Raw genomic sequence first — 14660 nt, 5'->3', positions numbered from 1 at the left:
TCCTGAGTCCCTGGGCTGCCCAGCCTCTTGGTCCTGGTCATCCAAGCAGTGTCAGAGATCATTGCCTTTTCTCGGTGAGCGTCAAGTTAGACTAGTTATTTTTTTGCCACTCTTACAAGTTCTGCAGCACCATTATCCCAGTACATCTAGTAGGTTGGGAGAAAGTAGGTTGAAGGTTTTATGTATGGGTTGATGTACCCCATCCCATGGCTGGGAGCCTTGTCTGATTACACAAGATGGCCAGATCAGGCTCTGTGTCACCCACTACTAGAAGTCTTCACTAAGGTCACTCTCATAGATTCCAGGGAGTTTCCACTGCTCTAGGTTTCTACTTCAATCCCCCCATATTTTCCAATTTCAGTTGCTGCTCCCAGTATTCTCTCCCTCCATCTCCCCCACCCCTGCCTGAACCCTCCCATTTCTATCCGTACCTGCCACCAATCCATCATCTGAATCTATTCAATTTCCCCTTCCCAGAGAGATGTATGTGCCCCCACCAGAATCCCCCTTGTTACTTAATATCTCTGGCTCCATAGACTGTAGTGTAATTATCCTTTATGTTACAGCTAATATCCACTTAAAAGTGAGTACATATCATATTTGTATTTATGAGTCTAGGTTACCTCATTCAGGATGATTTTTTTCTAGTTCTATCCATTTGCCATTTTATTTTGTCATTTTTTTTAACACTGAGTAATATTCCACTGTCTAAATGTACCACAATTTCTTTATCCATTCTTCAGTAGAGAGACATTTATGTTGTTTCCAAGTTCTGCCTATTAGGAATAAAGCTGCTATGAACATGGTTGAGTAACAATCTTTCTGGTAGGATGGAGCATCCTTTGGGTATATGCCCGAGTGGTATTACTGCGTCTTGAGGTAGATTGATTCCCAGTTTTCTGAGGAAGTGCCATACTGATTTCCAAAGTAGCTGTGCAAGTTTGCACTCCCACCAGCAATGGAGGAGTGTTCCCCTGTTTCAACATCCTGACCAACATGAGTTGTCACTTTTGTGTTTGAGCTTAGCTGTTCTGACATGTATAAGATGCAATCTCAAATTAGTTTTGATTTACATTTCCCTGATGGCTAAGGATGTTGAACATTTCTTTAAGTATTTCTCAGCTATTTGAGATTCCTCTGTTGAGAATTCTCTGTTTAGATTGGTGTCCCATTTTTAATTGGCTCATTTGGCTTGTGGATTTCTAGTTTCTTGAGTTCTTTCATATTAGCCCTCTGGTGAGTGCACAGTTGTTGAAGTCTTTTTCCATTCTATAGGCTGTCATTTTGTCCTATTGATGGTGTCCTTTGCTTTAAAGAATTTTTTCAGTTTCATTTTATTGTTGTTCTTTGTGCCTTTGCTCCCAGTGTTCTGATCAGGAAGTTGTCTTTTGTGTCACTGCATTCAGGGCTCTTTTCTACTTTCTCTTTGACTGATGAATCCATTTCTTCTATCCTATCTTCAATGCCTGAGAGTCTCTTTGCCATTTCTTATACTCTGTTGGTGATGTTTACATCTGTAGTTCCTGTTTGCTTACCCAGATTTTCCATTTCCAGGATTCCCTTAGTTGTGTTTTCTTTATTGCTTCCATTTCCATTTTCAGGTCTTCAATAGTTTTATTCATTTTCATCAACTGTTTGTTTTTTCCTGACTTCCTTTAAGGGATTCATTCATTTCCTCGAATAATTTTTCCTTGATTTCAAGGGGTTATTCATTTCCTCATTAAGAACCTGTATCATCCCCATAAAGTTGATTTTAAGGTCATTTTCTTGTGTTTCAGCTGTGTTGGAATTTTCAGGGCTTGCTGTAGTAGAAAGACTGGACTCTGGTGGTGATATATTGCTCTGAGTATTATTCGTTGTGTTCTTTTTTTTTTTTCAAGGTCTGATCATTTATTTGTTACCCTTACAGACTTATTTTTGACTGGACTCAGACTTAGAAGTAGAAGCTCTCAGCGAGGACAGTCTTCACCTCTTGGCAATCTATTCCTGGCGCTTTTCTTTGGCTTCCTTCATTCTCTTGGCCAAAAGTTTAGCATATTCTGCAGCCTCCTCCTTATTTTTCTTTGTTCGTTGCTTCTTCAGAGCAATACGCCGGCATTTGTGTTGCAGGACACGTGGAGTCACAAGACGCTGAATCTTGGGTGCCTTGGTCCTGGGCTTCTTACCTTCTTTGTTTAAAGGCTTTCTGACAATGTACTGGCGGACATCATCTTCTTTAGAAAGATTAAAAAGCTTTTGGATTTTGCTAGCTCTTTTAGGTCCCAACCTACGAGGCACAGTAGTATCTGTCAGTCCAGGAATATCCTTCCCTCCTTTTTTTACAATAACCAAGTTGAGAACACTCAGAATGGCATCCACAATGCATCCTCGGACAGATTTGCACTTCCTCTCTCCGGTTCTCCTTGGTCTATAACAGGAATGCCCTTTACTCAACAGCAGGCGCACTCTGCCATGGGTCAGGACACCTTGTTTCATGGGAAAACCTTGCTTGTCATTGCCACCACTGATTCGGACCACGTAACCCTTCCACTCTTCACCCAGGGCATCGGCAGCCACTTCCGTGGCCATGTGCTTCTCATAGAAGGTCCGAAGCTTGCAATCATCGTCCACTTCCATGAGTTTCTGGCAGCTGGTGGCAGCAAAGGAGATATTCAGCTTCATCTTCGCACAGCCGACCGCCTAGGAGGCGCCACGAGAAAGAGACCTAACTTCCGCTTAACCCAGGTCACATAGCGCTCCCAAGTCTCGCGACTGGTTGTGTTCTTATACTGGTATCTAGGCATGTGAGTTTGGGGTTATTTCTGAGTTTGACTTTGTTGTGTGGGTGTTTTCTGCCTTTGCTTTCGTTCCATTCCTGGTCTTCTGTTGAGAGGGGTCTGTGATTGAGTAGAGGGTTTACTCCCAAGTTGGGGTCTGGACTTTTGATGTTTGGTGTGCTTTTGGTCTAGCTGGGAGTCCTCTGCAGGAGGTGGGGGCTGGGATATGGTGATAGGGAGGGGTGAGGTGATTGGCGTAGGCTGGTAGGGCACTGAGTGGAGACAGTGCCCTGGTGGACAGATTACCTATAGTCCTGGTGGCCAGTGTGGCCTTTGGTCAGGCAGGGGTCTCGGCTGGAGCTGGGGGACAGAACAGCATGACAAGGTAGGGTGGCCAAAAAGTGAGAAAGTAGGGCCATCTGCAGGCAAGCAGCCTACCTGTGTTCTGGTAGTCTGTATGACCTCTGGTGGGGCAGGGGGCTTCCATCAGAAGTTATGGGTCAGGATATAATGATGGGGAGAGAAGAGGTGGTTAAGGATAGGCTGGGTAGACACTGAGGGAGTGGTGATGGTCTGCTGGCACAGGACTTGACTGATGTTCTGGATAATAGAGTAGTCTCTGGTGGAGCAGGAGACTTCTGCCTGAGTTGTGGGCTAGGATTTGTTGGCAAAGAGAGCTAAATTGTAAATTTATAATGCTGACTATTGTCTTATTTAATTTTAATTGCTGTGTCAGGATATCTGATTTTGTGTTATTTATACAGAGAAAATGTTTATCTCATGATTCTGGAGAATTGGAAGTCTGGGAGCTCCCAATACCAAAGATCTCTCTTCAATATTAAATTCAGTCCCATCATAGCTCTTTAACATATAAATATAATACATTAAGGAGAGCATATATCTCATGGCCCAATCACTTCCAAATGTTGTTGTATTTCAGAACAAATGTCGAGCACATGCCATTTATTGGAATATTCACATGAAAGCAGGTATATTATAAGTTGTATTGATTTTTCTTAAGTAGATGTTTGGATTTGCCTGCCTCCTAGATTCACTTTCAGGGTCCTAGTTATCAAAGCTCAATTAGTAGTAAGTTAGTACAACTAGTAGTAAGTTAAGTACAACTAGTAGTAAGTTAAAGTGCTAAGTGAAAAAAGCATAGCTTTCCCCCTCTTTAAGGACATCTGCATTAAGACAGGAAATGTCAAATTGGAAAAGTCTTCCCAAAGTTACAAATATGTACTGTAAAATTTTTAGCTCTTGATTGATACATATTTGAGCACATTCTAGTTTCTCAAAATGCTCAAAAATAGTAACACATATTACACTTTTTCAACTTGATTGGAATCTTTATTTTGTTGACTTTCACTTGGTTCCAAAAACTTGTTCTATTCTTTCTTCGTTTTTAATCACCTTAGCTCCTTCGGTTTCTAATTATACAGTTTTTTTTTTGAAACTTATGATTGTCTCTTCTTAATTCAAATGCTAGAATGGGAAATCTCGGGTGTTTCCTTGCTTTGTGCCATAGACATGCAGCTGAGGTCTGCCGGAGAATTGTCCTGTTAGATGAACTGCTGGACCTATAAGTTGAAGGTTATCAACTTAAAGTGGGCTTGTAATAATGCCTGCTAGCGCTACTAAAAATCTTATTTTTCTCTCCTAAAATGACTTTCCTACAGCCCAGGGGGATATTACAAATTTTATTTATGCTTTCAACTCCCTAATGTCTCCTCCTGTGTAAAAGAGATGTATTATAATTTTTTTGGGTCCTGGACGCCTTTGCTTTCATCGTTTCTTTCTCTATTAAAATATGTATAATTTCATTTTACTATTGAGATAGAATAAATGTTAAATATAATTTATTTGAGTCATTATCATTATATATGACAGTATGCACAGTACTATTGTTATGCCTTTCTTCTGATTGCAAAAGGTTAAAGTTAAATTACTTTATGGGTCTATAAAAGTAAATAGAACTCAGGCAGTTTCTCTGACTACATACCAAATGTATATATAGACTGACCACTGCCGAGTCCCTCTTTATCCTATGACCTTGCTATTTAAAATATTTGAAAAACAGTTAAAGTTTCCTGACCTTACAGGTAGTGCGTGGTAATAAAACTTAGGTAAAATTTGAGACATTGAACAGGATTGACTTCATATAATAAGGTTCCTCAACATGGGACTGATATTTGGGGCTGAATAAACTATGCTTTGTCAGACTGTCTTATACATTGTGGGTCATTCAATTGTAGGAGGAGACTGCTTGTTCATTTCCTGGAGCCTAGACCAAAATAATCACGCAAAACTATATTAGTTAGAATACTCTTTAGCCTACTAGCTCAGGATTCTTATTAACTAACTCTTACATTTTAAATTAACCCATTTCTATTAATCTGTGTATTGGCACAAGGCTGTGGCTTACTGGGAAGGGTGTGGCATCTTTCTCCTTTGGCAGCTACATGACATCTCTCTGACTCTACCTATTCTCTCTATATATCTCTTCAAGCCTGGCTATATTCTGCCCTGCTATAGTTTGAAGCAGTTTCTTTATTAAGCTATAAAAATAAAACATATTCATAGCATACAGAGGAGAATCCCACATCATCCAACAGAATCTCTGTGCTCTCTTTTCTTTTTTTAAATTGAGTTTTACTGAGCTCAACATTTTTCTTTGCTCCCCACCTGCCTCTCCCCTCCCCTTCAACCCTCCTCCAAAGTCCACATGCTCCGAATTTACTCAGATCTTGTCTTTTTCTACTTCTCATGTAGATTAGATCTATGTATGTTTATTTTCATTTTAAAAGACAGCTTACAGAGTAATTTCCAAATGGAGTTTTCAGACATATTTGATTTGTTTAATGTTCTTCCCATCTTCCTTTTCCCAGCTGTACTCCTTTACTCCCAGTATTCCCTCTTTCTTTCTGTGGCTTGGTTGCTTGGTTACTTCTGTTAGTATATTCTTTTTCTAATTCTATCATTTTTTCTCCTAATTTTATACATCTTGACCACTGAATAATATTCCATTTTATAAATATACCACATTTTTGTTATTCATTCATCTGTTGATGAATAGCCAAGGCTGATCCACTTCCTTGTCATTGTGAGAAGAGTGCCAATAAATACAATTGTGCAGTATCTCTGTGGAAGGATTCAAAGTCTTTGGGTACATGCCTAATAGTGGGATACCTGTATCATATGGTACTTCTATTTCTAGCTTTCTGAGAAACACCCACAGTGATTTCCATAGTGACTGCTTGATTTTACACTTCCATTAACAGTAGTTATGTGTTGCTGTTTCTCCAAATCCTTGCCAGTTTTTGTCTTCCTTTGTTTTCTTGATGATAACCATTCTGTCTAGATAAGATAAAATTTTTAAATAGTTTTTATTTGTACTTCTCTGATGGACAGAGATGTTGAACATGTTTTCAAATATTTATTGGCCCTTTGCAGTTCTTCTTCTGGGAATGTTCTGTATGGATTATTGGCCTAATTATTTATTGACAGGTTATTTATGAGTTTAATTTTTTAGACTTTTGTATATTCTAAATATTAATCCCTCATCAGATATATAGCTAGTATGCTGGATAGTTTTGTCTACTTGATACAAGTCAGAGTCATTTTGGAAGATGAAACCTCAATCAAAAAATTGCTCCCCACCAAAGTGGCCTATGAGTAAGCCTGTGGTGCATTTTCTTTATTTATGAATGATGTGAGAGGGCTCAGAACACTGTGGGTGGTACTAGACCTGAGCAGGTAGTCTTGGATGCTATAAGAAGGAAGGTGAAACAAGCCATAGAGAACAAACCAGACATCAGCACACCTCCATGGCCTCTGCTTTAGTTTCTCATCCAGGTTCCTTCCTTGAGTTTCAGCCTTGACTTCCCCCAGGGATGGAGTATGACATTAGAGCTATGAGATGAAACAAACTCTTTCTTACCCAAGTTGCTTTTGGTCATAGTGTTTTATCACAACATCAGGAAATATAACAGATAAACATTCTCATTCTTCAGGTTGTCTGTTTACACTGTTAAAAGTCTATTTTGCTTTGTAGAATCTTTTAAATTCTTGGGGCTGTTTCCTGTGCTAATGGTATTCTATCCTGAAATTTGCTTTTTATACCTATGTCATAAAGTATTGTCTTTATGTTTTGCTTTAGCAGTTTTCAGTGTTTCTGATTTTAAATTAAGACATATGATACAGTTTGAATTGATTTCACTTTTCTGCAGTCAATATCCTGTTTTCCCAACATCATTTGTTGAAAGGCTTTTCTAGTGTATAGTTACCACACCTTTGCCAAAAATTAAGTGTCTATAACTGTGGCAACTTTTTTCTGTGTCTTCTATTAATTCTATTGCTCTGTGTATCTGTTTTACAACAATACCATGCTATGTTCTATTGACACCTGTAGTTTTGCTTCAGTCATGATACACAGAAATTCTTCTGACGTTGCAAAATACACCCCAAGTGCAAAAACAGTCCCTTGGTGAGAACCACTGTTGTATGGGCACAATTTGAAGCCATAGCATTAGATAAGTTTATGGAGATAACTCATTAGACTAAGAGAACACATTAGGAAACCCCAATATGTGAGGGAGAAGCAAAGTAAAGAGTCTTTATAGACCAATATCCCATTCCTAACCTGGAACTTAGAACGTAGAAATTTCAATTGTATACTACCTTTCAGTGAATAATATAGTTGAGCAAAGGATTTATACAAGCACCTTGCTGGGCCATCTCAAAGGTGGGAAAGTTTTGTCATGCTGTAAATTACTGTCATCCCTATCTAAAGATGAAGTGCTGACATAATATTTTTCTAAATACCCAGAATCATAGAACTCATTTCACCATTGTGAATAAGGGCCTGATTGTTAGTGGAGGTTGTTCATTCGTTCCCAGGTGCCCTGACCTGAAATATTCACACAGAAAACGGTATTCATTACAACACTACTCTAGTGTATTTCTATCAACCTCTTACATCTTAAATTAACCCATTCTTATTATTTTATATTTTACCATGAGGTTTGTGGGCTATCTGCAAGTTTCCAGCTGGCAGCTAGTGTCTTTCTCCTCTGGTGGCTACATGGCTTCTCACTGATGCTGCCTTCTTTCTCCCAGCATTCAGTTTAGTTTTTCCTTCTAGCTCTATTCTGCCCTATCACAGCCCAAAGCATCTTTTTTATTCATTAACCAATAAAAGCAACACACATACAGAAGGACCTCTTACATCACCTGATACTACAAAATATTAAGGTTTGTTGATTTTTTTAAAGTTAAAGGCCAGACCTGTAACTTCTGTGGGTCATGTGGAATTCCACCAAACTCTGCATCCTTACAGGCACTACTTCCCAGTAAACCTGTGTTCTCATCTGTATTTCAGTATTTGCTTCATTGAGAATCCTACTAGTGTATTTGTTCTTTCTGTAATATGGGAAAAACATAAGTATTATTCTCATAATCTTGCATCCTCTCTGTGAATATATTTGTATGAGCATGCCCATAATCATGGTCTTATACATGCACATATGCTAAAGAGCACTCACACACAAAGCAGTGCTTTTATTTAAGATAGATTTCACAAGTATGCTTACAAAGAGGGGGACAGTGACCTTATATTTTACTACTTAATGTCATTTTTCACTCACATTAAGCCTGGTTAATTTCACCTCTGTTTGTGTCTCCCCATTAGGTGAGTAAAATTCCTCTTGACATTTAGTGAAGACTGTGCTTTGGGGGTTTGAGAAGAACCCAACGACCCCTCTATACTTTCAGGAGTAATTCATTAGTGATGTCACAAATAGAGCTGTCTGTGTGTGGTTTACTCAGCTGTTCTCCATCTATGCTGTGGATAGATACATAGATGTTAGACACAAAGTTCATCTACAGCTACAAAATGGCTGGGGCTACTGCTCTACAGTGTTCCTTTCCAGGTATCACATGACCTGGAAACCAAAAGGTTTCCTTTAACCATTTAAACAAAGATGTCTTCTTTAAATCCTCAACATATTTGACAGTCTTGTGCTTACAAATCTGAGAGTGGTAAAGTTCAACAAGTAAGTTAGTCAAATGATGCTCTGGCTCATAGACTCTGCCTTGGATTTTAATGGTAGGCTAGAATATTGATTCACTTGTGCAGTAGGGAGAATTCTAAGATGTTCTCATCCTGTATAATCTTATCTCCTTGAGTGCAGACAGAACTGATGAACTATCTGTAATTAACAGAATATGGCAAAGGTGATAGCATGTCACCTTATGCTGTGTATAGAACTCTCTGAACTAATCTGCTCTCTGAAATACTGATCAACTTGGAGAAGAAAGCTGTAATGAGTTTTTCCACAAGCCAATGAATCCTTGCAACAACCCCAGGGGAGCTAGAAGCCATTCTTTCCCCCACTCACCTGTAAAGTCTTTGATGAGGACATAGTCTAGTTGACACCTAGGTTGCAAACAACTTTGTGACTCCTCTCTTGACTTGTGGGTACTATAAGATAATGAATGGGTATTGTTTTAAGATGGTAAATTCATGCTCTACAATAATATAAACTATCTAAGATTCTTGCTTTTTTTCTCTCCCACTTATCTTGTATTTATTAAAGATTGCAAATCACATTATTTTTGTTTGTTTCAAAATGTCTTTAACATTTTTAATTGAAAGGTATATTTTCATACTGCTTTCTTCAAACTATCAATAAAAACTGGAAAATATTCAAACCCTTTATGATCATGAAATTAAGCTGGTAAGATCCAGAATCCAATTAATCATAATAAAAGTGGTCATATTAATATTTCAGATTGGCATTCAGTTTGACCTCAGTCTTTTAAATGTTTCATTTACATTCAGTGATGAGAGAACAAACAACCTGGCTCATCACATAACTCTAAACAAAACAAAAGAGACTTTGTCTAATTATTGAATATACCCCATCAAATGTTTGGGTAATACCCTTCCGCTGAATTGCTCATTAACTTGTATTTCCTGCAGGAGAGAATGTTTTGCACATTTAACAAATGAGAATGACTAGACAAGATATATGATGCAAGTATCTCGGTTTGGTTTATTAATGATAGAAAAGAAGATCATATGAGAGAAATGATTTTATGGTGATTTTATAGTTTATATCCTTTAGGAGAAGACTAGTTTCTCCTATTTTATACATAAAATCATTTTCTAGTATGACCTTTTGGCATATTTGTGTTATTAATCCAGATAATGTATAATGAATACATTTTAATATTTATTTACATAATTTCAATCCTTTGTCTATTATGTGGAATGAGAATTATTCAAATTTAATTTGAAAGAGTGAATCTGATCATTCAGTTGGTGGAATAAAGGTAGGGCAAACTAAAGAGGTTTGACATGAATTATAAATGCTTTGTAATAGCTTTGCAAGTGTCTAAGAATAAATTCTTATCTCCATAGTTGGCTTTGTTTTTCCCTTTCCTTCTTTTTGAAATGGGAAGTAGATGACTACTTTTTTAAAAAGTGTTTCAACATGATTGTAATTGTAAAATTCCTTGAGGAGGAGATTAACTATATGCATATCATTTGGCATCACCTTTTTATAACCTTTGAGTTGTGTTCTTTCTCATGGGGGAAGTATTTATGGTTTAGAAAACTGTTATTAAATGAGAGAACATCATAGAACAAAGAAGATATTACATCAAAGAATGGCTTGGCATAGAAATCTTGTGAGAAGAGGAAATGCGATTGAGTGGTGAAGACCTCTAGGCTAAAACATTGCAGTGTATCTAGAAGAGAAATCACATGAAGAGAAAATAGCACATGTGACATTTTAGCTGAAAGAATTAGGATTTTGTTTAGCTTGAGAAGAAATGAATCCATTTTCATGATATGGAAATAAAAATATCAGCTGTATGCTTCCTTTTATACATCGTGAAAACAATACAGAGATTACTTCAAAGACCATTTTAGATCTAAAGATACTTCAACAAACACATGTCATAACATTGTGGCCACCAAGAGTTCTTGAACACCTGAATTAATGGAATGTTCCCAACATAGGACCATTGCTTTGACAACCTAATAGTCAGATACTAACTTTTCTACACTCCCTTGCAGCTAGATTATAACATTTGCCTTGGACTCAGCCAATGATATGTATGTTTATGATATTTCAGTCAAAGGAGATCAGTGTAAGGAAGCTGACACTGTGGAGACCATTCCTTGAAGGTGATGCAGTGGCTTTCAGTGAATTGTAGTATTTCAGAATGAATCCAATAATCTGTAATGTCTACAAGCATCAGTGTCAACAGGGGGATACCTTCTGGAGCTGTTCTGTAGCATCATTTGGTTATTTACTGTCTTTGGTAAGGTATCTTCATGCTTGAGTGCCTAGTCCAGCCAGAAATTCTGTTTTAACGTTTCCTACTAATAAACTGTAGCCATTTTTGATATTTGTAACTCAAAACCCAGACTGATGTGAACCCTTTCCTAAACAAAATAGTTATAAAAACCTGCTTTTTGAAAAGGATCATTCAAAGAAAACATGTCTAAAATTGATGAGATTCTGACAAAAATAGCAACCTGGTATGTCTTTGCAAATCAATACTTTCTTGAAAGATTGATACATTAAAATGCTACAAATGAGTTGCTGGGGAAAGTATAATGCAAAGCTGTTGGTAGGTTTTACTGTATTAGATGGGACAAATCAACTTTCAAAAATAGATAAATTATATATAAACTAGTGTGCATAATAAATAATAGATGTGTGTGATAAATAGAACTAGAACTACACATTGTTGACATTTACAACATCTAAGTGATAGATATTCTCTTCATGCATTTCATATTTTTTAAAAGTTCCAAGAATTATAAACTAAGAAGTTAATATTAATTGAAAAAACATTTTTATTGTTTATCTTTTTACTTTTTTAAGACAGGATTTTAGTATATATGCCAGTCTGCCCTGAGATATGTTATAGTAGCCCAGGCTTGACTGAAATTAACAAAACAACTGCCACAGCTTCTCAAGTGCTGAGATTACAGAATATGGGTGTACGCCTCTCCACCTGAATATAGGAATGTTTAAAATGGGAGGAGGAGAAATAACTCTAAGCACTGTTTAGAAATTTGAACATCAATGTTTACCTAGACAATAAGGTTAAATGAGAAAATATGAAAACAAGATATAAAGGCAAATTTCCAGTGAAAATAGCTATTATTTAATTCATCTTTCTCATAAGCTTCTTGGGAATAGTTTGTTCAGGGTGCACAATGTCCTGGTTAGTGAGCACTCTGTACTGGCATTACATTAAGTGCTTGATCAGGAATTTAAATCTTTGTCCTCACCTTAAGAGGATCCTTTCTGAATTACGTTAAGTGTTAATGGTGTGTTTTTGTCATATTTCCTGCCTACAAGCCTGGTCATCTTCCTGTAAAATTTTGTGCCCATTTTTGCTTGTCTGTTTGTTTCTCTGGCTTAAAATCATAAGGTTTTGCAGTTAAAATCAAGTTTAAATTTCATTAAGTACATTGGGTGCTGGTGGTGCATGCCTTTAATCCCAGTACTCAGGGAGGCAAAGACAGGCAGATCTCAATGGGTTCAAGGTCACCCTATTCTACAAAGTGAAATGGAAATTCTTGCCCCATGCTGGTGCTGCAATCTGTTGCAGGAGACAGATGCACGGGAACCTTGCTGGTAAGTCACAGCCACATGGCGATACACAGATTAATAGAAATGTGTTAATTTAATATATAAGAGCTAGCTAACAATATGCTTAAGCTATTGGCTAAACAGTATTGCAAATAATATAGTTTCTGAGTGATTATTTCTGGTCTGGGCATCCGGGAATGAATGAGCAGTCTCTGACAACAGACAACATACCAAAAATATGGGGTGACAAGGGTTTTATTTTGCAAGTTGGGGCTACAACAAGAAGATATCTATAATTGTCCCAATTAAAAAATAGTCTTGGGTCTAAAAAAAAAAAAAAAAAAAAAAAACAAAGTGAGTTCCAGGATAGCCATGACCATCCCACAGAGAAACCTTGTCTTGAAAAACAAACAAACAAACAAAAAAATCAAAAAACAAAAAAAATCTAAAGTACAACTTCCCATTGGTTCTATGTGATAATAATGCTGTGTCTGTGTGGAGTCATCTGTATGCTACACCATGATTTATAGACTTAGAGAGAATAAGTGACTTGGCTGTTAGTAGCTGAACAAAGTCCTCCTCACTTGAGCTTTGCTAGGATTTCTGGCACTGCAAATGTGTTTGTATCTAAGACATGGTTGTGGTTATCTGGAAAGACATTAACCCCAATAATGTACTATCTATGTGCGCCTGGATCTGCTTCTTGTAACTCCATTGCTCTCTACTGTTCTTATTCCCCTCCTTCACTGGGTTTAACCTAATCTTAGGAATGGCTAAGTTATGCTTTTCTCTTAGGTACTAGCAACCTGAATGCTGTTGTTCTTAACCATTTTTCAGCTATGCTCTTGTAATTCAAAGCCTTTACTCTTTCATCTTTTCTTCTTTCCTCTAAAAAGCAAAACCACATCAGTGTGTTTTTGCCCATATTCCTCCAGTTTGTTTCATTTCAGACATTTAGATAACTAGTAATGAGCAAGAAACAATACCACCCATAGTTGACAGTTGAAAGTTGACAGTCAACTTTCAGATTCTCTCCTACTTCTTAGCTTCATAAAATATGCTTCAGCATAAGGCATACCAAAGGGTATTCTTTTTGAATCTCTGCGTTATACACTCTTGTTTATGGTCATCATATCATTAGAATCTACAATACTGTAAATTCGGGATATACTTAAATACAAAGGTACTTTAGCTACAGTGTGTGTGTGTGTGTGTGTGTGTGTGTAAGGGAGAGAGAGAGAGAGAGGCAGACACACATACACACACAGATAGCACCTATTTAGCCAGCTGATATTTCTTCCCCCTCACATATTTAGATTATCTGCTACTGTAAAACAAAACTTCCAAAAGCCTAGTGGATTATAATATCTTATTAGAATCAATTATTCTGTGGGTTGGCTGAGCTCGGCCAGGCGGTGCTTGGGTTCTCTCAGGCAGTTATAGTCAATTAGTGGCTAGAGTCATTAGGAAACTCAACTGAGTGAGACATCCAAAACGGCTTCTTTAGCCACATGCCTGTCTCATCTGCCTGATATATTAGAAACAGCTAAAGGCTTGCCAAGCATTTCTCTCCTCATCCAGCATTTTAATGTGGTTGTTTGAGCTTCCTCAAAGAATAGTTGTTTAAGAGTAGTAAGACTTTTTACAGGAAGACTGGCTTCTTTCAGAGTAAGTATTCAAAGAGAGCAAAAGAAACTGCAAGGCGTTTCTTTACCACCAAAGCAAGAGCCTTCACAAAGGTGTAAATATGGGAAATTCAGAATATGGGAGACTGGGAGCATCTCTGGTGTCTGTCACATGAAGGAAAGTTAGAATATAACTAAAAGTCAAATGCACCTGTCCACCGGCTGTTAGAACTCTAGTATTTTGAGTAGAAATAGCAGATCCAGAGTTTCTTTTGATTAAACAAAAGAAAATAGAACTTTGTACTTAAATGATCATCTCTAACCTTTACTTAATCTACAATTATTGGAGGATGTGATAATAGTCCTGCCTTAGTTCTGTTACTGGCTTGAGGCAGAGCTGCCACCACTCTAGGGCTGGCAAGTCAAAACAGGTGAGCCCCTCTGGCATGACTCACCTTGGTAGCAGTGATTAGCACCCAGCTCAGTGCTGGCCAGGCAGACCACCCTCCCTTCCACACCTACCCAGGCTCATCCAGAACCGGGAGCCTTTCCTTGATCCTTTCAGAAATGCACACATCCAAACTCATTCCAATGAGAGACATTTTGTGAAGTCTTTGGCAGCATGTTGGCTGGCAAAGTCATCTGGCTGGCACACTCCTCCA

General features: G+C 37.7%; 1 protein-coding gene across 1 annotated transcript; it reads right to left on the bottom strand.

Annotated features, from left to right (window-relative positions):
- Positions 1 to 1980: 1980 nt before the first annotated feature.
- Positions 1981 to 2719, bottom strand: LOC130867215 (40S ribosomal protein S6-like). The gene has a single exon (XM_057758947.1). It carries the CDS (start codon positions 2659 to 2661, stop codon positions 1981 to 1983), a length of 681 nt encoding a protein of 226 aa, XP_057614930.1. The 5' UTR covers positions 2662 to 2719.
- Positions 2720 to 14660: the final 11941 nt, after the last annotated feature.

The sequence above is a fragment of the Chionomys nivalis genome, chromosome X, assembly GCF_950005125.1.
Source record: "Chionomys nivalis chromosome X, mChiNiv1.1, whole genome shotgun sequence".
Taxonomy (NCBI): Eukaryota; Metazoa; Chordata; class Mammalia; order Rodentia; family Cricetidae; genus Chionomys; species Chionomys nivalis.
Note: the sequence above shows the minus strand (reverse complement) of the source record. Positions and strands in the feature narration are given on the sequence as shown.